Source organism: Perna viridis, chromosome 6, assembly GCF_037379345.1.
Source record: "Perna viridis isolate PV_CMFRI_1.1 ecotype Kerala chromosome 6, ASM3737934v1, whole genome shotgun sequence".
NCBI classification, from domain to species: Eukaryota; Metazoa; Mollusca; class Bivalvia; order Mytilida; family Mytilidae; genus Perna; species Perna viridis.
Window position 1 is genome coordinate 13,056,567 of NC_142450.1, and position 22,910 is coordinate 13,079,476.

General features: G+C 33.1%; 2 protein-coding genes across 5 annotated transcripts; one reads left to right on the forward strand and one right to left on the reverse strand.

The window, feature by feature from the left end:
• Positions 1-4,380: 4,380 nt before the first annotated feature.
• LOC148613706 (transcription intermediary factor 1-beta-like) lies at positions 4,381-10,394 on the reverse strand. Of its 4 annotated transcripts, XM_088587230.1 has the most exons (3): positions 10,040-10,194; positions 7,707-7,922; positions 4,381-6,924 (listed from the first exon to the last, which is right to left on the reverse strand). In XM_088587230.1, the coding sequence occupies exons 2-3, from the start codon at positions 7,709-7,711 to the stop codon at positions 6,147-6,149; spliced, it is 783 nt and encodes a 260-aa protein (XP_088443356.1). In that variant the 5' UTR covers positions 7,712-7,922; positions 10,040-10,194; the 3' UTR covers positions 4,381-6,146. The 4 variants fall into 4 exon arrangements, with proteins under 4 accessions (XP_088443356.1, XP_088443360.1, XP_088443359.1 ...); XM_088587234.1 differs by lacking the exons at positions 7,707-7,922; positions 10,040-10,194 and adding an exon at positions 10,361-10,394; XM_088587233.1 differs by lacking the exons at positions 7,707-7,922; positions 10,040-10,194 and adding an exon at positions 10,225-10,344 and having other exon boundaries at positions 4,382-6,924.
• Positions 10,395-14,055: 3,661 nt separating this feature from the next.
• On the forward strand, positions 14,056-17,217 carry LOC148613707 (uncharacterized). The gene is made up of 2 exons (XM_088586125.1): positions 14,056-14,141; positions 14,665-17,217. The coding sequence occupies exon 2, from the start codon at positions 16,806-16,808 to the stop codon at positions 17,145-17,147; it is 342 nt and encodes a 113-aa protein (XP_088442251.1). The 5' UTR covers positions 14,056-14,141; positions 14,665-16,805; the 3' UTR covers positions 17,148-17,217.
• Positions 17,218-22,910: the final 5,693 nt, after the last annotated feature.

Genomic DNA, 22,910 nt, shown 5'->3' on the forward strand with positions numbered 1-22,910 from the left:
GGGTCATTCCTCCTCGTAGGATTAAACATATTAAATTAATTATTATTTCTCGAAATATCGAAAATTACATTTTTACTTAGTGCCCCGACCATTCAAACTAAAAGTACCCAATCACACGTTCAGTCTGCACACCGTTTATTCATGTACAAAAATTCTGAGTATTTCAAAATTATCAAACCATGTTTCATCACTTTAAATGATATATTTGACTACAACGATGAAGAACCACATTGTACTATATCAAAATGTGGTATCAAAAATTGCAAAGCATGCAATATTCTTATAATCGACTCTTACTGCTCTAGTTCCCTTACAAACAAAACCTTCCAGACAAAAAGTCACGATGACTTAAGTTGCAAATCAACAAACTTAATATATGGATTAGAATGCAACTTATGCGGTCTAATATATGTCGGTGAAACACAAGAACGATTAAACAAAAGAATGTAGGGTCATCGTTCGGGAATAAATACCACCAAATTTCCTACAGTTTATCAACATTTTAATCAACAATATCATTCAATCCTCTCTATGAAAGTTCGTATTTTAGAAAAAAAATTACCATCCTACGAACAGTCCCGTTCTAAGTAAAAACTGTCGTGGGGAAAGAGAAGAGTACTGGATACGCAGACCAGGTTGGATGCAATGACAACATAAAAGTACATGAAACATTTCAAGCCAATATAACAATAGCATAAATGTATTTGACAAATTCCAAGACAGGAAAGGAGTTATGGCCATCGCCACTATACGTCATCTAAGTTACATGATGTCCCATCTTCACCATGAAAACTGATTTATTCAACGGGCCATAGTTTTCCTTTCCTCGTTTGTCTACCCCGGACTTGACTTTTTATGAACAACTCGGCGGGTGTTTCTAGAAAAGCAGAGGACGCTTACCCTACCGGTGCACCTGGTCCATACTCCCAGTTTTTAGTGGAGTCCGAGTCGCTCATTTGCTTTTGTTACTTTGCATGTACATGTATTATTTTTGTTACTTAATGTTCTTTGTTGTCGATGTCTGTTTTCCATGTCTGCTCTTTGTCCCTGGATTACATTCTTTTGATTACTACTATAACCTTGGTTCCCTCGATTACTCTTTTACATCAGTTACTATAGGAGCAAGTAATATAGTTAAGTACAAAAGTAAATGAAAATGTATTTTCTTTTGTGTCATATTTTATTTATAAATGTATGTCTGTTACGTTGACGTTGCCGGAAGAATGTAGACAACTTTTGTATGTTGTGGACAAGTTTTGTCTGCATGTTTGAGATGTTTTTCAATGTCTTTTGTTCAACTTGACTGTTTATCCGTACCTGTACGTGTATGTGATGATGATTTGTGGATGCAGCCGGATTAACATATCTGATTCTGTACATTAAGTTTATTCTATTTTCCGACTGGATTATGTTGTGACAATGCGACAACACGATTCCGCAAGCAAGTTTTAATTTGAATTTGTTTATGTGAATAAATGAAGTTTAATTAAAAGCTAAATTTTTATTCGATTACATTTTTCTGTGCAATATGATGGAAATACACATAAATAACATTTCCCTTTTTAGATCGTTTTACGTTATAGAAACAAAATTAGTCCCAATCCAAACTAAATGTAGACAACGCCTGTTGTTCTTTTGAATGCTAGACTAGGACCCATTCTCATGAAATCACGGGGTCACATGACGAGACTTACATACCCTATTGGTTTTGAGTTAAAAATGAGTAAAAGTGAATAGTTTGTTGTTTTGTATGTATCACCTCATTTCTCATGTTTATAAAGACTGCTATTTAAATATCCAAAATAAATGTGTGTTTAATGAAACTTAGTAATATTAACACCTATTTGAAGTAGATAGGGTTTACATGGTAGATCAAACGAAGTTTTCTTATCACTAAAGTTCGTTCGGGTGTGTGTGCGTGCGTGTGTATGCTTCAGTGTAAAATGACTTGAAACACTTTATACGCTGTTTCTTTCTTGAAATAAGTTTGCTATTCAAATATTTAGTTGTGAGTTATTTAAGCATTTGGTTGTAATATTTTTAAAAAAAAATGTTTATACTGTGTGAATATGAAGAGGACTCGTACCTCTAAAATTATAATCAGCTTATATGATTTAAAACGATCAATAATTTTTTTTTAATTTAAAGATCATAAATTTATTTTCCACAATTTGAATTCAATATTTTACCTGTACGCATATTACATATGTTTAATTTTTGTCAAGTAGTACCCAGACTTCCAATATGCGTTGTGTATTTGGTACTCAATGTACTTCATTACTATATAAAATATAGCATGGGCTAAGAAAAGCGACTCCAAAGTTTGAAACCAAACAGTGGCCAAAAAGCAGCTGTTTTACTGCTGTTGTTGTCGCCGAAAATTAATCTGTTTGTCAAATTTAAACCCCAAAATATAATAACAATTCCAAGGGAGGTTGAAAGTGTGTTGTTTAATGTGACAAATGTGTTTGAAGTAATTTTGTGACACAAACAAATGATGGGTATATAAGGACTTATCTTAATCGAAGAGCGCAAAAAATTGTGACTGCATGGGTTACATTTATATTAAACACACATCTTACATATAAATATATGCAAGATCTATTAAATTTCAAGTTCTAAACAACGTTTCTCTCAGTACAAAAAAATTCCCCAACTAGCTTTTATTATCTACATGACTCCATTGAACTGTCCTTTCGTGCATTAATCAAAATGTATAGGCTCCTCCAAAAGTTGATCATATAAAAGTTTTTTTGTGATACTTAAAATACCATGTAAGGCAAAGACCTTTGGCAAATGGGTCTCTTTGATTACTTACTAAATCATTTTTTGTAAAAAGCACAAACGGGTTTTGAAGTGTCAATGTGACCGGTGTGCACAAGTTTAGGAATTCTGGATCCTTAACCCGTATATGACACGTAAGTTTCAAAAACGGTGCAATGCAACAAAAATCTTTTTTGCTGATTTTATAGAAGCGTTGAAGCACCAGATGCTGTTTTTTTATCTTATTTTTTTTTCAAATGCCGCAAACAAAATCGGAAAGCATCAGAGTGGAATGACAATACAAAACCAAAGTGTATAGACATTGCGTAGCTCTGAACACTGAAATTCACTGATGACGCTGCAGCCAACAAACAAAAAAAAAACAAACAAAAACAAACAAACTGCGTCAAATCGTGAAAAATCATGAAAAGCTGGAAAAAGATGAATGGTTCTACGCGACGTTATGCGATTGACAAACGTCCAAAAAATGCCATGGCCGAGAATTTCGAAAGGCGTGTCTGCAGCGGTTAGTAAGAGAGGACACGAACGTCTGCCGCAGCATGCAGCTTGAGACGTTGAAAAAAAAACCGGAAACGTACACAAACAGTATGCATAACTATGTAGACAAAAATACATTATCGACACACATGAAATAACAAACACTAACAATAACTAGTGCATTTTCTATATAAAAACTCTCCAAAAAGACCGGCTCCGCAATCGGCACTTATAATATCGCAAACGAGTAAAAGGCGTTAAAAAGTCAAATGCTGTGGAGTGTCAATGCTGTAATACTCGAATTAAATTGCAATTCTCTGGTCTCTTCTGGGTAAAATCAAATTGTGAAGACAAACATTAAACATCTGAAGTTATGGTAACAAAAACAGTCAGACATACCACTGTCTTAAGGAGGTAGACCTATGTTAAAATGAACAACTCTTACAAATCTGTTGTACTTTTGTATAAACCATTTTACATTAATATCTTGTCAGCACCTAAGGTACTCAGATTCATTTCATTCTGTTTCAAATGAATGTTTGACGGGCACGATGGAATTGGAAATAATAAAAACTGATTTGAAGACTTATTTTCCGTATGAAAATATATATTATTTTTATAAATTTATTGTTTTAATTTATGACATTAGTTCTTTTCATTTGAGTCGCTATCAATGTAATGAATATAGACAAATATCTCTGGTGTAGCCAATTTTGTATTGTTTATTAATTTAATTGAATATTCTAAAAGGTAAAAATAATGTTTTGGCAAATCCCCAGGAATTATATCCCACCGTGGTCCGCAAAGACATTGACCAACACTAACATTTATATTAGCCATTGCTTGACTGAGTTGCTGTGTGTGTGTTTTATCTGTCCTTGAGATGTTTATTTTCAGTACATTTCAATTAAATTGTAACTCAATGGTCCGGCATGATGTTTCTAGAAAAGCAGAGGACGCTTACCTACTGCCTGTGCACCTGGTCCATGCTCCCAGTTTTTAGTGGAGTCCGAGTTGCTCATTTGCTTTTGTTACTTTGCATGTACATGTATTATTTTAGTTACTTTATGTTCTTTGTTGTGTTTGTCTGTTTTCCATGTCTGCTCTTTGTTCCTGAATTAAATTCTTTTGAATATCGCTATAACCTTGGTTGCCTTGGTTACTCTTTCATGTTTATTTGATTTTTTAAGTTATTAAAATTCATTTTGGTCTCATTGGTTCTATGACATTAATATTAAGTACATTCATTAGATTATTTATCTAAGCGTGTGGGTTGAATCTTGTTTTGATTTCGTTTTAGGCTTTTCCGTTCTTTGTTTATTGTTTAATATCATATTTAAGTCAGAATTGCGTTTTAACATTTAATTCTGACCCTTTAAAACCCTCAATACAAACAGAAAAGAACAGTAAATTTGTCACAGGATAATAAGTATTAAAATTAGATGAATCGAAATATGATCACAAGTGCTGAAGAATGCAAAGATTTTTATGAGTGTGTGGAACTTATTCCGTGTTTTGCACGAATGATCATAAATTAGTTTAAAGACGATTATAAATCATTTATTTTATATTTTGTTTATATTTCAAGGTTTTGTTTGTCTCGTTCTAGTTTCATTTTCCTTTTTCCTTACCGAAATTATCAATGCAGAACTTATTGAAAAACGATGACCGATCTGCGTTTTATTGTTTATTTCCGGAATATAAAAACGCTGCAATACAATGCAAATGCAAATCTTCTATTTATTGCTTTTCATTACACTTTTATCGTTTAGAAGTAGCTTTTTTGTCATTGTAGTTCGTAAATTGTACACAGTAAGATATTATGCTTTCAATACTGAACTCAAAGCTCTGTACGTTACATTTTTTCTGAATTCTTAATGGAATTGGGACCCATATTTGTGAAAACATGAAGTCACGTGACAGACTTATATACCCTATAAGCTTGATTTGTAGAACGTTGGATGTATATCCCAAACAATCAGAGATACCAACAACACTAGAGGAAATAATTTTGACGTGGGAGGGCCACAAAGGTAAAGAACGAAATATGAATAGTTATTTCAAATGTAAAATATCATAATTTATATAACTCGTTGAACCACTGCTATCTTAAAAATACAGTGTATCATTTTTCCACACTTCGTCGTTTTCAACAAAAGAAGCTAATGTTTAGGTTTTCTTAAAAATTGACACTGACTGGCCATCGTTGTTAATAATCATAAGCAGCGTCCCTGTCATATTAAATGACAGCCCTTTTGGCCGACGGATACCATCGCCCTCGGACAGAACAATACCATCCGCCTTACCATCATGAGAAAATCGAACTATAGTATTCGACTTCAGTTCGGCTGCATAAAAATCGCCATCATTATCAACGACAATTCCCGCAGGGCTTGTCAGATCAGGGTGATGGGAGACCTCGGTTTCGTCCAGGTCAGATGTAATAACATATAACTCGTAAACTGTTGAATATAACGAGCATGTTTTGTTACATGCAAGTTCCCAAGGAATAAAAGAAAGCTTCGTTTTTTAAAGAATTTTGCCATTAATGTCTATTTCTGCTAACTGACGATATCCAATGTCCACCCAAATTCTCCCATTCGATGAAGTGATACCTCGACAAAGGGCACCGACCTGAATCTTCTGCTCAGGTTGAAATGTTGTGAGGTTAATTAACTGAAATACACCATTACTTCCACCTGTAACTATAGCGTAGTTACTGTTGTATATAACCACATGACTTGGATTGTAATCCAATGTTATTATGTTGTGGTCTGATCCATTAAGTTTGCAGACATGAAGATAGTTTTTCTTGTTATCCGTCAATAAGAGATCGTTGTCACTTATAAATCCGCCTTTGTGTACAGACACATCAAATCCAAATGCTAAAGTTTGAAAAGTTTCGATATGATTCCATTTCGTTTTATAATAGTTGATTTGCCAATCTCTTGCTCATGCTTGCCTACAATAACATCAATATATTTAACAGCTTGAAATAAGTGAACATCTGATATATATTGTTTAACCAGCTGTAAATTGTTCTTCATTGATTTAACCTCTTCGATATATATTTGACTAAATGCTCCACTCATAATTTCCTCTCTGCATGCGTTGTATTTCATATCAAGGTCATCTATAAGCTTTTCTTCTAAAATGCTAATTTGTCCAAGGAGTTCATCCTTGATATCTGAAATTTCTCGTTTAATCTTATTTCTCTTCTTTTCAAGATTTTCTAAACTCTGATTTGTTTTTTCTTCTATTTTTTCTAGTACGTTGAAAAGATTATCAATTCGATTCTCCAGATCGGATAAAGCACTTCCATTTTTCACACCTACAGCGGCTTCTTCTATTAACATGAGTGGTTCACATCCAAGGTGAGACTCTGAAACACAGATTCTGCAGAGTAGGCCATCATGCTTGGAACAGAAATAAGTTAAATTATTTTTTGAATGGACGGGGCAGAATTTTGATTCGCTAAATATGGAAGAGCTGAGGCTGTCAATGTCTTGTTTATGGTGAATGATAGTATGGGGCGGTGAAATCCTTCTATGGTACTTCGCACATGTTTGACAAACCAACTCATCGCAGTCGAGACACCATGACTCTGCATTTACAATTTCACCGTCTCTTTCGCACCCAACACATAAGTATTTGTCAGCCATTCTACAAAGAGTGGTAAACAGACTTCGGTTTAAATCAGATAAAGGAGCATAACTATGAATAGTAAATCAATAAAAAGAGGTTGAAAAAAAAAACAAATCTGAAATAACAATAATAAGAAGGCCCTTTGAAGTCTAAACATTGTCCCAGTATATTATTGTACCATGCGAAATCTATAAGATAAGCAAACTTATTTTAAAGTTTTTTGCTTCAATTGTATACTAAATTGAAGAATAATGTTCCGTTTAGATGATGCAAGATACCTAAACCCAACATACTAGCTCGATACTGGACCGTGGTAGTTCTAGATATTTTCGGAAAGTTATTTTTGCCCATTTTATCAAGAATCATAATTCAGAAAAAATGTCCAGAATTTAAACAAACACCGATCTAGCGCATACTTCTAACATTTTGGTAAACGACCGATATGAAAAATTTAAAAAACGTTCAAATTTTATCTGCATGTTTTTACAACAATCCAATGTAGTGGGTACAGTTGTATGATGTCGATTTTGGGGGTTGGCGTCATGTACTCTTTGATTGGGCATTGTAGAAAACATTTCGATCACATATTTACGCGCTAACTTTTATATAATTTTTCCTCGAATATGAAGTACGTTTACTTATACATATACTTGATAATACACGATTTTTTCAAAATATCATAATGTTTTATAGGTTTGACAATCCTATTCTGAGAAAGCTTATGACGGTTTGATAAAAATATTGTTCCTTACCCGAGAAAGTTGTAATTTAAACATAAAGCTATTTGTATTAACTATAACCTCATATTATTTTCCAGACACTGGTTTCTGCCCACACTCTCTTATATTTATAGATATGATTGCCATACTGAATATTTCGATTTGAGAGCGGTCTATGTCATAATCCGATCTATGTATGGGTGGCACATGACAAATTTGGTTCACAGAAATATTCGTCCATTTCATATCACAAATGCATCCTTTCTCAAAATTGGATGTCAGTGGTTTATTTTTTAACTGCAACGGTTAAAGAGAAATATATTACACAGAAAGCGTTGAAATTCGTTGGAAAGGGGAAATAACTCATTAATTTTGTGTAATTTTTAGTAGTTTTGTTAGGGAACTTTAAAATATTTTTTTCAAGCGATCCATTGTCTCTTTTTAACTATTTGACATACATATGGTATAAACGTATCATTGGAACAAAGTATGGACTGCATTCTTAAACAAGTATATACGATTTTAAACATCAATCTTTGTTTTTAATTAAAAAAAACAATAACATGCATGGCAAATTTCGGTATGCTGTACATGTTTTTTTTCCTACACTCCACAAGAATCCATACAAACAACGTTTCATAGCTGGATCTGCAAAAAGTACCACCAAACCTCTTTCAAAACTTTTAACTTCTATACCGACAACTTTCAAAGAGGGTATGTAGTCCTACCACAACACTTGTTACTCCCGTAGTGGTATTAATTCAATGAGGATCCTGAAAAATTCGAAAGATCTTTTGGAGACAATCAGTTCAAGACTATCATTTGAATATAATAGCATTAAAACCTATGATTTTTCAACACTGTATACTTCTATTCCCCATACTTAGTTAAAATCTCGATTTAAAAACATTATACATCGTTATTTTTTCCTAAAAAAGATGATTCACCTAGATACAAATATATAGTTCTTGGTAGAGATTCCTCATATTTTCTAAGAAATAATTCCAAATCATCTTCCAAATATACAGAAGAAGAGAAAAAGATGTTTACAAAATGCTGGAATTTTTAATAGGCATCATATTTGTCCAATGTGGTAGAGTGTTTTTCAACAAACGGTCGGCATACCAGTGGGAACAAATTGTGCTCCTTTACTTGCTGACCTATTCCTTCGCTCTTATGAGGCTCACTTAATAGCTGATCTGATTCGAAAGAAAAAACATCGTTTTGCTAGATCTTTTAAACTCAGTTTCCGCTATATAGATGACGTATTATCTTTAAACAATCTTAATTTCGGGATTTGATACATCGCATCTACCCCAAAGAACTTGAGATAAAGAATACTACAGACACTGTGAAGTCAGCATCATATCTCGACCTACACTTAGAAATGGTAGAGGAAAACTATTGACCAAACTTTACGACAAACGTGATGACTTTTCATTTAAAATTGTCAACTTTCCTTTCATCAGCGGCAACATCCCTTCAGCACCTGCGTATGAAGTGTTCATATCACAACTCATACGCTAATTCCAGAGCTTGCCGAAACTACGCAGACTTTTTGTATCGCACTAGAACTCTAAGAAATAGGCCTCTGGGACAGGGGTATGTTGCTACAAGATTGAAGTCATCACTTCAGAAGTTTTATGGTCGTCATCATGAACTCGGATCGTTATAATTGTGTATCCATCTGCACCATGAAAACTGATTTATTCAACCGGTCATAGTTTTCCTTTCCTCGTTTGTCTACCCCGGACTTGACTTTTTATGAGCAACTCGGTAGGTAATTCTAGAAAAGCAGAGGACGCTTACCCTACCGGTGCACCTGGTCTATGCTCCGAGTTTTTAGTGGAGTCCGAGTGCTCATTTGTTTTGTTACTTTGTATGTATGATTTTAGTTACTTTATGTTCTTTGTTGTGTGTGTCTGTTTTCCATGTCTGCTCATTGTCCCTGGATTACATTCTTTTCATTACCGCTATAACCTTGGTTCCGTTGATTACTCTTTGAAATAGTAACCTCTTATTAGTAGCATTGGCGTCTAACATATAGGACAATCTGAATCAAAAATGAAATGTAAGAAACCAAACTCTTCAGTGATTGAAATAATGCGTTAAAATAAGTGACCATTTATGGTTGGATTTGGATAAAAAAAAACTCAGTTTTCATGACGTCGTTAATTAGCTCTGAGTTCTATATACGAAAACTGGTTATGACATTACTCTAAAATAGTGTGTTTTATATTTATAATATAGTTTCGTTTTAATTCATACCGTAGAAAATAACAGAGAAAACATATATACAAATAAACAATATTCACAAAAAAAACAAAAAATTGGAACTGAAATATTGATGTATTATTAATTTTTGACTTTTTAACCGAAATACGTACAATTGAAATGAAAATATTTTTACTTACGGATAAGGTCTAGATTGCGACAGTACTACGTCAGAACATTATATTAGTTTCCCGCTTGTTTCAGTGATTAAAAGGCACGATACTGAATCATTGTACTAGTTTAGTCAACAAGAAAACATTGATAAGACATGATAAAGAAGTTTGTTTGTATTTTAAGGCACTTATGATTGTAATGATCAATATACCTTTCTGTGTTAACAGTGGGATAGACGATGTATATGCGTGGAAAATGCTTAATACACACTTCCGCGAGGAAAATCGTTATGTTCTACCCACGCCCTCCCTCACTGATGTGTATATTGAGCATGGTCAATAACTTACCACGTGTCAAATCATATCAAATGTCTATTGTGTCGAATTATACACCTGTTATCTTATCAATTCAATATACATTCGAACCTCAATTCTTTTAAAATTGGATCTTCCTACGTATTTGGTTCTAACGCTGCTGATGCGAACAACTCCTTGCAACACGTATTACAGCATACCTTAACTTGCAATATTAATAATGTCATTACTATGAGTAATATCTTTTGTATTTTTTAAGGTGTGTTTTTTTTCTGATTTGAGTCTGCATTCATACGGGTAAATTCAGTCTTCTAATAACTTTGGAAATATCAAGTCCGAATATCCGAAAAAATGCTGAAGCTTCAAAATAGAGGGAAAATTTAGAAACATCAAATCCTAGTACGCCAAAAAGTGGAAAAAAAACGAAATTAATATGATTAACATACACAGTGTATACCATAAAATACAATTAAAAGAGGGTGCCAATGCAAAAACCAGGCAGTGGCTTGCACATATTTCATCCATTTCATATCACAAATGCACCCTTGCGTAAAGTTGAATGTTGTTTTTTTTTTATTAACTGCAACGGTCGAAGAGAAATGATTTGCATTGGAAACATCGAAATTTCATTGTTTAAGTAGACAACACTTTTTCTTTGCAAAATTTTGTTGCTCTTTTAGGAAACTTTAAAATCAGTTTCTGAGTCAACCATTGTCGGTTTAAAGAAATCCGTTTACTTTTTGGCATACATATGATATAAACATGACACTAAAAATATGTTGAATGCAATATACCATGTGCCACCCATATCATATGAACTGCCTGATGTTTACGTGGACAATCTATGAAATACCGATATATCAAACCGAAGATAAAGAAAACAAGTCAGCTCACAAAACAAAACCGGAAGTTGTACAGGTGCTCTGAAAGGGAAATGAATTATAAGCAAATCAGAAAAATAAAAGGAATTATTTGGACACAATGACGTTTAATTGATGGTAATGATAAGTTGATAACAGACAAATTCAACCTCTAAGCGTCGAAATTGCTAGTAACACTAAAATGTGTTCAAGTGGGATACTTCAATTCAAGTTCACAAGTATTAACTTCCCAATAGGAGCTTAGTATTTAGTTCAATTGGAATTTGTCTCAAAATATACATCATATGAACAATTATATCTGCACTGTTTTCCTTTCTTTTTTTTTGTTCCAATATAATGTTTAGCATATATATATATACATATATATATATTATTTATATATCTTTATATATATATATATATATATCTTCCCTGTATCAATTTGATCCGATGGAGCAGTGTAGTGAATAGAGTCGTCACATTCTGAGATGTTTGTATAATATTGATTTGTTGTGACATGCAACATTAATGTGATCCTCTATCCTACATAATAACATCCAAATGAACTGTCCCGTACTACCATACATCGTGTACTAAGTTCCTTTGAAAGGCAAAAAATGTTTTTAACATGTTTTATCAGTTCTAACATAATATTTCGAAAATCATTTTTCCATGTGAGCTATTCAAACTCACTATAGTCATTGTAATAAATACTGATAACCTATCTGGTCAAATGCAGCGAGGTCAGAAAATAAATTTAATAAATATGATATATAATCATCATAGGCAATTAAATGTTACTTGCTATCGAGGAGCACCTAAGTTACTTCCCTTTTGACCGAAGAGAATATCATTATTGCTTGAAGCATTGCAATATTTATTTAAATTATTCATTTCTGGATGGAGATAAATAACTTGAGGCTTTAGATTTATTGTGATACCTAGACAACTTTCGATAGTTTTACTCAGGATAATTATAAATCAAAGCACCGAAGGTGCTGAAACTCAGAAGTCGCTTGGCGTGCAACCTGCAAGATATGTTCCCGATGTTTATTTTTAAGCAATGTGCTAGTGTGCCGGTCATGGCATGGACTAAGGTTTGAGAATGTTTTGGTGATGAACCCGTATTTCCCTTGCAACTTGCTGTAAAACAAAACAAAGATGTACACAAATATCGTGAAAATAAGATTATTGCATTTGTTTACGTTCTTGAGACCTTAAACTTGAAAAAAGGCAGCTGATGATGTTGATTGTGACGCTTCTTGATAAAATGATTTTGATTATGGGCATAGTTAAAATCCAACACCATCCAAAGAGAGATAACTCCAATTAAATTGTACTGGCTTATAACTATCTTCTTTTAAATTACTACACGACCAAGCGAAAAAATACTTTGGCGTCTCGATTTACCAGTTCGATAATATTTAGCTGAAAATTAACACTTAAAATGTTTGAAATGTCGTTCAGTTGAGATATCGGTGAAATATTTATTTTGCTATTTTTTTTATTTGAAAAAAATGATAAAAATGTACGTCAAAAACTTACCGTTAAGACTAGTTGAAATTAAGTAGGATTCAATGCAAAACCAGGCAGTTGGTGGCACATGACACTTTGTTTCAAAATTTTTCACCTACTTCATATCACAAATGTATCTTTTCTCAAAGTTGAATTACTAAAGAGAAATGAATTACACAGAAAGCATTGACATTCATCGAGAAAGGGGGAACTCCCCGGTAAGGTTTGGGTTTTTTTTATTGTTTATAGTAACTATCCTACCATAGGGATTTTAAATTATTTCTTTTTAATAATGTTCTCACCTATTGCTCGTAAAAGTGCGCATTTGCATTTACAATAGTCGCCGACAGTTGTGAGTAAAGATATTAAAATAGTTTGTAAAAAATCATTATTTGTCAGTGCAAGTACACAACTTTTAGGTGCTATTAGTAAGTTTAACATCTGTATATGATCAAAAAATATGCGCTACTGGATGAAAATCCCCATGTTGTCCTTAAAGATGACATTTTTTACTCTATTATAATATGAAATTTATCGATCAGTATACGATCGATCAAGTTGAAATATGTAATTATATTAATACTAAATGTTTTCTGAAAGTTTTTAATAAGTTATCTGAAAAAATTGTAACCATAATTGAGCTTTAAAGTTTGTCGTCCGATTTTGGTAAACTAAGTTACTAGAATATCTACTTCTTGTTTTTTCGAGAAGGTGTGAACATAATTACAAAAAAATAGAAGTTTTATATATTGTAAATTTAGATATGCTGTACACGTGTTTCAAGGAGTAACTTCTCATCAGCAGCATTAAAACCAAATATGAAGGAAGATCATCATCAAAATATTATTTTTATACAAGAAATACTCAAAACCAAAAGTATGGAAAGAGGAAGCCAAATCATTAAATACTTAAAAACAGTATTGCAACTAGTCATATATTTAAACAAAATATGAACCACAAATGCAGTTTCTATGTAGTCAAAAGTAAGACACGCTATGCAAAATTAAATCAAGTAGTTTTTAAGAATGTAATCTACGTTCTGTCTAATCTCGCGGAACTTTATCCCACGGCCTATATAACGATCAATTAAAATAGTCTTGCTATCAGACTGGTCTGAATCACCCCAAAATGCTTTAAAAAAAAAAAAAAAAAAAAACATTATCTTGAGTGAAATCATCTTGGAATCCAATTGTGTAATATACGTTCTGTTATGTAAGTTCCGGTTTTATTGTTACAGTTAAGTAGTGATAAATAGCTACGTCAATTTTGTTGGAAATGCGAAACAGAAACGTTGTGACACCGTCTATGTTATAGCTTTTATGTTTTTTACGTCATTTCCGAAATTTTGAAAACTTACAAGGGCATCAAAATTCAAATAGATACTGCATCAATAAACCCATAGAAATCGCCCCTGGTGGACCAAACAGGTGAAACAGAAGGTAAAACTAGTTGAAGATATATTTGTTTGTATAACTACTTACCTGGCAACTGGGGTAAAAAAGAAAAAACGCTTTGGAAAAGATCTTAATCTCTAGAGGTCATGTTAAGAAATTAAACTACTTGTCGCTTTTTACATTTAATTATGCACGGGTAACTTCATAAATACATACACTACGAAATGAAACGTATATGAATAATAGAAAACAATATCAAAAAAATCAAGAACAACAAAAATTACAACTATTTTTCATCCAAACATACCAGAACTTGTAGATTTTGTGAAGGTAACGTATATTACATATTGTACAACTGAAAGCAATGAAACATGGATTTTACTTATTATTTGAACAATATTTATTGCCTGTTTAGTTTGTCCTTCCTGACTGATAGTATCCTTATCTTTTATTACAAATATCACATTTATGACTATCTTATCATATCGATTGAAAGCCTACAATATACGGTAACGTAGCTTACTATATAAAGTAACGTAGATTACAATTTGACTTCTATCTTATGTAGAATGCCTATGAGTAAATCAGAAAAACATAAAGCCTATAGAGAGCGAAAAAAACAAGAACAATGCGAATCATATCTAGAAAAAGAGAGAAAACGGACAAGATAGTATTATGTACATATAGCGGAAAGATAAAAAAAAAAGGATCAGGAGAAGAGAAGGAAAAAAACTTGTGCGTAAGCACAGAGAAAGAAAAAGGCAATCGACAATCGAACAAAGCCAGTCGACCGAGCAAGCTGGATCAAATTTAGAGGAAAAAGATCAAGCTGTTGGCTCAAGCACAGATATAATTTCAACTCCACTGGTAGTGAGACTACCATGTCAAAACCCTAAAAATCGCACATGAAAACGGATCAGAAAACAGGTTGCTAAATGCAACCGCGATATAAAACGCTTGAAAATGAAAATATTAACACACAAAGAAAGTACAAAACGGTATCAAAACGGTACCAGAGACGTTTAAAGAAAACTGGACAACATAAAATTCCATCAAACAAAATAAACAAACAGGAGATGAAAAAGAAGGCCCGAGCTCATCAAACAGCTCAAAAGATAAACTCCCTCCCTGGAAAAGAGCGTTTCTAGAGCTAAGAGACGAAGGCGTGTCACCTAGAAAAATCGCAAAAATTGTGACGGACAAACTTGTCTTGGTAAATGTACTAACAGATGAAATAGAGTATGTTTATAACAAAAGTGACCAACAAGGGAAAACCATTGTCACGAGTATAGTATCCAGCAACAAACTGAAAGTGTATAAGCTCACAAAAATGCTTAGTAAAAGTACAGGAATTAGAAGAAGCCGTCTCGTTAAGAAGCGGATAAAAGATTGGGCAAAAGTACAATAGAGGACTAGGAACCGTATTCAACGTGAAAGATATATCAAGGTTCTTGAAAAGAGATGACAATAGCAGGGAAACGCCAGGCAAAAACGACAAACCAAAAACGGCAGATGGGCACGCACAGAAAAGAATCCTTAATGATGATATGGCGTTTTTTGCATCTTAAATATAAGACGGAAACAGCAAGTAAAGTATCATTTTCTCGCTTTTGCACAATGCAACCAAAGCACATAGGACTTACTAGGTACCTCAGTAGCAATAAGTGCCTTTGTCAGAAACAACAGAATATGGCACTTGCGCTAAAATCGATGAAAAAAGCGGGTGCGACAGTATCGTTGAACCCCGGATGAATTCATACGAAAACTTAGCACTACTCCTGCCAACAATTTTCTCAGCACAATAGTAGATGAAATCGTATACAGTCAGTGGAAAAAGGTAGAAATGCCTGATGGGAAGAAGAAAACAGTCATAGTTGACCAAACGATCAAGAAAGATAACTTGAATTCAATAATGAATAAACAGATTTGCGAATTTGCTGAACATGTACAGAGTCAAATCTCAGTATTCCGCAATCAGCACTCTTATAGTAAAATCTACCAGAGGGCCATAGCATTGTCCAGATGGATTTTGCTGAAAATTGTGTGTGTAGTTCAGTCGATGAGGTACAAAGTGCATACTGGAACGGTACCGCAGTAACATTGCATCAGGTGGTAGCTTATTATAAAGAAAACTCTAACACTTTGAAACACAAAAACTTTGTATATGTTCTGACGATCTAGGACATAATTTTGGAGTTATTCTTTCATCAAAAATATTGTGAAAACAGCGGTTACAGATAGCAAAATGGTACACTATTGGATTCTTCAAGTTCTCAATACCGAACATAGTCTGCTTTCTATGTCGTATCGAATCATGAAAATCTTTTAGGTGTCCCGGCAATCTGGAATTACTTTGAAACAGGCACGGGAAAGGCCCTGTAATGGCATAGGGGGCACGTCTAAGAGGAAAGCCGACTTAGCCGCCAGACAAGGAAAGATCACAATCCAAAATGCTTAAGATTACTTTGAAAAAGTTGGTCCGTTGCATGTAAATGCACCATATCGCTTCATGTCTTCACAAGAAATTGATCTGTGTATACAGGAGGTCGACGACAGCAAAAGTCACTGATAGCTTTGAAAGGGAACGATGCAGGTACACCTGTATCAGTTTCTAGAGGAAGGGTCAAAACATGCATAACATCATGCTATTGCAAACACTGTATTGTAGAAACTTTACATGATTACAGTGAAGGGGTCATAGTAAGAACTATGAGAAATGTTGAGCACAACCTGGAAATCGATCAGACAATTGCACAAGAGGAACACCAGCATGTGGATGAACCTGAAACGACGATAATAGAGGATAATGAGGTTCTGGAGGATTCGGTCTCTTCCGACGAGTCGCAGATGGAAATTGTTGAAGGAGATTGGGTTGCGGCTAAGTATGATGGCGAATGGGAAATCGGTAAAGTAGAAACAATCGATTCAGATGACGAACTTGAAATTAACACTCTACGACATACAAGAACGATTCATGATTCAAAATCTATGTTTATATGGCCTTTACCAAGGCCTTTTTCTAAACATGAAAAGAAAGGATATTCTATATGAAATTAAAGAACCAATTGCTGTGGGAAGAAGTGGTCGAAGTTTCAAAATTGATGTAGACGACAAAGAGAAAATACTGAAAACAATGAAATAACTGAAGAAAAAAAACAAGACTAGTGTATTTAAGTCAAACTTTAAGCATTTGTAATTTGATAATCAATGTTCAAAACTGAATGAAAATTAACCAAAGATGTAAGAACTTATATTCAATTACGAACTTTGATGGAATTTAGTAATCTACGTTACCGATGTTTCTCAAACAAACTATTGGTGAGACGTCAATTCCTTTTCAATTTTTATTCTACAACATTTTATTTATACCTAGTACTATCAAATCAAATTGACAAGAATAAGAGAGACGTTTTTCTTAAAGATTAAAAAATCTTTCCACAAAATTTCTGGTCAAGTTATGGTTACATTGCAGTCTAGAATTATCAACAACATTTGAATATTGTCTGTAATGATTTTTTTTTCATATATTTGTTGTCATACTTTCGTATAGTTTCACTAAGATTCATTTTTATTTTGGAAAGTGACATTATCATGAGATTGTTAAATTGTAATCTAGGTGACAAATTAGTTGTAATTTACGTTACCAAACTGAATCTGAAATAAAATTTGTATAAGTAAAATTATCAATTTCAGACCGGAAACAACTTGAATCACTTACCTATTGTTTTATTTTAACATTAAATGTTACTTACCTATTAGATGATAATTGATGTAGGGTAGTTGGAAGACAAGCCTTTGTAAAACTGTTTTGTAACCCCCAAAAGTTGGTGATCATTTTGATGCTACATTTGTTTTATTAACCTCTTTTTGTATAACCTTTTTTCAATGCTTTGGTATTAATCATACAATAGTTTTGTCTTTTGAATTAATACATAAATATCATTCATTTGTAAAGGTGAATATTTTGGAACAGAAGGCAGTGCTGAAACGTAGATTAAAACTAATGTTTTGTTGTCTTTCCGTAAATTTGTATATTTTTTTATTATTTCAGGCTGAATCGCTAAAATTTGCACATTGTTCGTTTAATAGTTGTTCTTTCTGAAAATGAAATTATTAAATCAATAAAAAGGTTTTCAATTTCACATCTGTATTTTTCTAACATGTACTCTTTACCCAGGAATAGGTGTTCTGTTACAAACTCATGTATTCTTAGTAAAGTCCAATTATGTTTTCTTGCCAAAACCCACGGCCACGCTGCGGTTTAAACATCTTAATATTTTTTCTCGTTACAATGAGGATTAATTTGTGATTTCTGCAAAACCTCCTGCATTTCCCTTAACAGTAGTTTTGATCCATAGGGTTGTAGTAGCAAAAAGAAAGAACCAATTACGACTGACGGTGACAGGACATCTCGATTCGTGGTTCGATTGTGTCGCATGTAACATAGCATGCACAAAATAGAATCACAGATGGAGGCTTTATCTAAAATAATGTATGTTGCTCAGAATCTTAAGACGCAATTAGAAGTGTTTTGTATTGCCGGAAGCTTATTGGCAAATGGTTTTGAGTAAGGTTTCATCTGACAAGATTTCGTTTAAAAATAAAATATAATAAACTAATGAAATAAAATTTCAAAATTTAGATTTCTTGAAAATTTATCAAGAAATCACGCAAAAATAGGACAGAAAAAATTAAAAGAAGATGGAACAATGGTTGATATATTTACTAGCTCTATATATTTACTAGCTCTATATAACTATATTTAACGGGGAAACGTTACAAAATATTTTGTTACGTACACTGCAAGAGTGCAAATGTGATTTATTTACTTCGCTGTCCCGTCTGTGACCTCCAATATGTTGGCGAATCCAAACAACTTTTTCACTAACGTTTAAATGGACACAGGAGCGACCTTACGAAAAAGCCATGACTTCCAATAAGTCAAAATTTAAGAATACCAAACCACGATCTCGAGGATTTTAACAAAGTGCAAATCCTAATCTTGGAACAATATTCGATCTGGAGCGATCCACAGCGGTTGAATCAGGAGGGGTTTTGGATAAAAGAACTCCGTATCTTACATCAACACGGAATAAATAAAAACATTGAGTTCTTCCATGCTTGTCCAGTTTATCTTCTTTACAGTGTTTGTTTATATTTCTAGTTGATTTTTTCACAAAGTTCAAGATCATTTCAAATTTGGATTTTAATTTATACTTTCGATAATAATTTTTTGTACGTCACGGGTATTCACTTGATGCAGTGAGTTGTGTTCACGCTAATTACCACCCTTACACATTCAGTGTATGCCTAGCAATGAACAAGATCAAAAGTTGACTAAAAATTTTGCTCGTTTATATTCTCATATAACATCTTTATCGGTATCGTTGTACAATCTTTTAGACTCATATTTGTATATTTTTTTGCGCAGTATCATTATGACTCGTTAGTTATTAAGTTTACTGGTTTTTACACTAATCAAATATGATGTTGGTCTATATGTGCTTCTAGTCGTACCCGAGTTACTCCCCTTTGATTGTATTTTTCGTTTACATTCATATTGATGATTCACATGGCAAAATTTATATATAGTTTGAGTTCCTGAGAAACCTTTGTAAATTTTCCCTTAAATATATTATGAGAGGGAATTTACTTAACACGTTTAGCACTGTTGAAATAAAATTTGAATGTACCTTTTGTTAGGTTTTGAACATTGATTAAAGGTTGGGTCGCTTTATCTTTTGACCGAGTGGTCTAGCGTGCTTGACTTAGTACAGGCGATGTTGTAATAGACATAACAATAATGCAAATTGTACTACCGCCAAGAAAGGAATAATTAATGATATATTTAAGTTTAGAAAAAAAATGTGTCGGAAGTTTTCTTATTTATAATACTGTGATAAATAGCATATTCTAGCGATATAAAAATTCACATTATATTTAGAAGTTATAATTAAATTTGCTGATTAACTCCATACTTCTATGTGTAAACTTGTTTTAGTACTCGTGTTGTTATGTTGTGTTATGTATGTTTGTTTTTGGTGTTTTGTTTGTTTGTGTTCTGTACGTTATAGTAACTTTTGTCTTTGTGGTAACATTATCGTTTTTACTTTAAATCGATTGAACTGTCCGCATAAGTCATTCTTGAACAAACTAATAGCCAGGCCATCGTGGATAACAAAACTCTCAGTGTCAAATTAAAATTTTCCGTTATCAATATAATAAAAATTGTCATTTCTACGACACATTGTGCATTTCCATGATAATGGTTGCGACAAAAAGAGGTGTCAAACTCTAGTAGCACACTGATAATTTACTTTGTGGTGACAGGGTATCGTATGTCTTGGTTTTACGGCGTCGCGTGCAGCTGAACATGCACAAAATTTAATTTTAAGTGTGACCATGTCTTACTAATTGAGTGATTTTTAGAATATTCTAAGTTGTTCAGATATTCAAGTAGTAATTTTTAATTTGTGTTTGCGTTGCCTTGAGGTAATTTCATATGCATCACAATTAGAATTGTACTGCGTCTTGATTTGAAATATAATTGTAACAATCGTTTAAAGTTCAAAAGAATTAAACAATGCCAATATAGCGAAAAGCAAATCAATAACAAACATTTATGATTCAAAACACACACACACACGTACAGACATACAATAAGAGTAATAATCAATTATATTATGTACAATTAAATGACTGAACATTCTGGATAAATGTTTCATTGAAATAAAAGTGCACTTTTTAACAAGACAGATTTTTGAACATTGAGTTTTGACGATGACACTAAGAAATCATAACTTAAATAAAAGTTAGTGAGACTTCACTAGACGTTTTGTGCGACTAACTCTTCACGGCGATTTAATGCAGGGGCGGATTCAGGCGGGGGCGTGGCGGGCGTGCGCCCCCCCCTGAAATTTGCAAAGCATGGGTTGTCAGAGGTAAATTTAACCGCTTTTAGGTTGAAATTTCTCGCTAATTTTACCACCAAAAATATCTACATTGCACCCACTCTGGAAGAATATTTCAAAAGTTTAACCTAAAAAAAACCCTAATCTAAAATCCTGGACCAGACCCTGGTTTAATGGCACACTTAACGGTTACATAATTTAAAACCAGGAAGAAAATGTTAATATACAGGAAGGCTTACTAAGGCATTGAAAAACGGTTTGAATATTTGATAAACAGGCGGAAATTTTCAAATATTTCATGAAACGTGAATTTGTTCACAGATGATATCATCGTTCATAAGAGAAAGATTTTCAAGTGTCTGTTTTCATCAGCAAAGTTTTGCAAAAAGAGTCTCTCTAGCTTCTTTGATATAAAGAGTTTTCAATTAAATACCCCATGGAGTCTCTCTAGCTTCTTTGATATACAGAGTTTTCAATTAAATACCCCATAGAGTCTCTCTAGCTTCATTGATATAAAGAGTTTTCAATTAAATACCCCATAGAGTCTCTCTAGCTTCATTGATATAAAGCGTTTTCAATTAAATACCTTATATAATGTCATCAAAGGTTGACCACTACAGCATGTTGTGTTTGTAACTATATTGACTGGTCTACTAATATTGCTCCTGATAGAGATAATTGAGTCTTATTAGTGAATGTGAGAGGTACATTTATATCTTTTTGAATAAGTAGAGGAAGAAATCATTTGAAGAAATTAAAATACGGTTACATTTTCTTTCTTTTCTTTCTCTCTTTTTTTTTGTGTTTTTGAGGTGTTTTTGCTTTGTTATTTATATATATCTATCTATCTATATATATATATCCTACGTTTACCCAACAGCATAAAATGTGCAGTTTTGATCTGGCGGTATCGACGGAAGAGCTGTATCTGCGGGCTTTCCGCTCAATACCCGTTTGGGGATTCTTTCCATGCAGTGATAGAATGTAATATTATTAGGTCTTCGTGACTTCAACAAGATTCGTAGGAGTTACCAGCTCTTAAAAAAGACAAATATTTTTGTTTTGTAGTTCGACGCCATTTTTTGATGATTTCACTAGAATTGCTAATATGGTTTTGTTACAAATTTAACCAGCGTCGGGGAGTTTGTTTAACTTTTATATGCCATGACCAAAATTAATATCTGTATCAAATGAACAGGTAGTTTTAACTAAGTGTAAAGATCAAAATAATTATGTAGTTTGGTTTAATTCAAGACTACAAATAAAGCCATAATGGATGTGCATTTAATGAACAATAAATCAACAAAACGAGTGTCATTTGCACTTGCACGAGACGACGTTAATGAGATCACGACTGTATTGTATTTGACCAATACTTAAAACTTTTCGGTTCTCTTGTCTTTTTTGATAATTATATTTAAGATTGAAAAAATAAGATTCGTTTACGAGTATTCATGAATAAAGTTTTATTTCAGATTAAATGGAGGAAATGTCATTGTAGCGTCAAATGCCATGAAATGGTAAACACGTAAATTTGTTTGATCCAATTATTTTCCTTTGAAGATTTTTTTTTATAAATATCCCAGGGAAAATATCAAAAGTATAAACGTATTTCTTGATTGTTTAGAAAGTGTAAATACAAGGACAAGGAAATCAAGATTCGAGCTGAATATTCCAAAGAATACATGTATATTCCAAGGGTAAAGACTAGACAGGAAAATGAAAATTACAGGAAACAGGATTCGTAAATGGACACACAACAAAGAAAATAAAAGAACCAAAATAATACATAGGAGAAACAGAAGTAAATGAGCAACACTGACTCCATTAAAAATTAAATTGAAGCATGTAAAAGATGCACTGGTAAGGTAAGCGTCCTCTGCTTTTCTACAAAACCAAACGA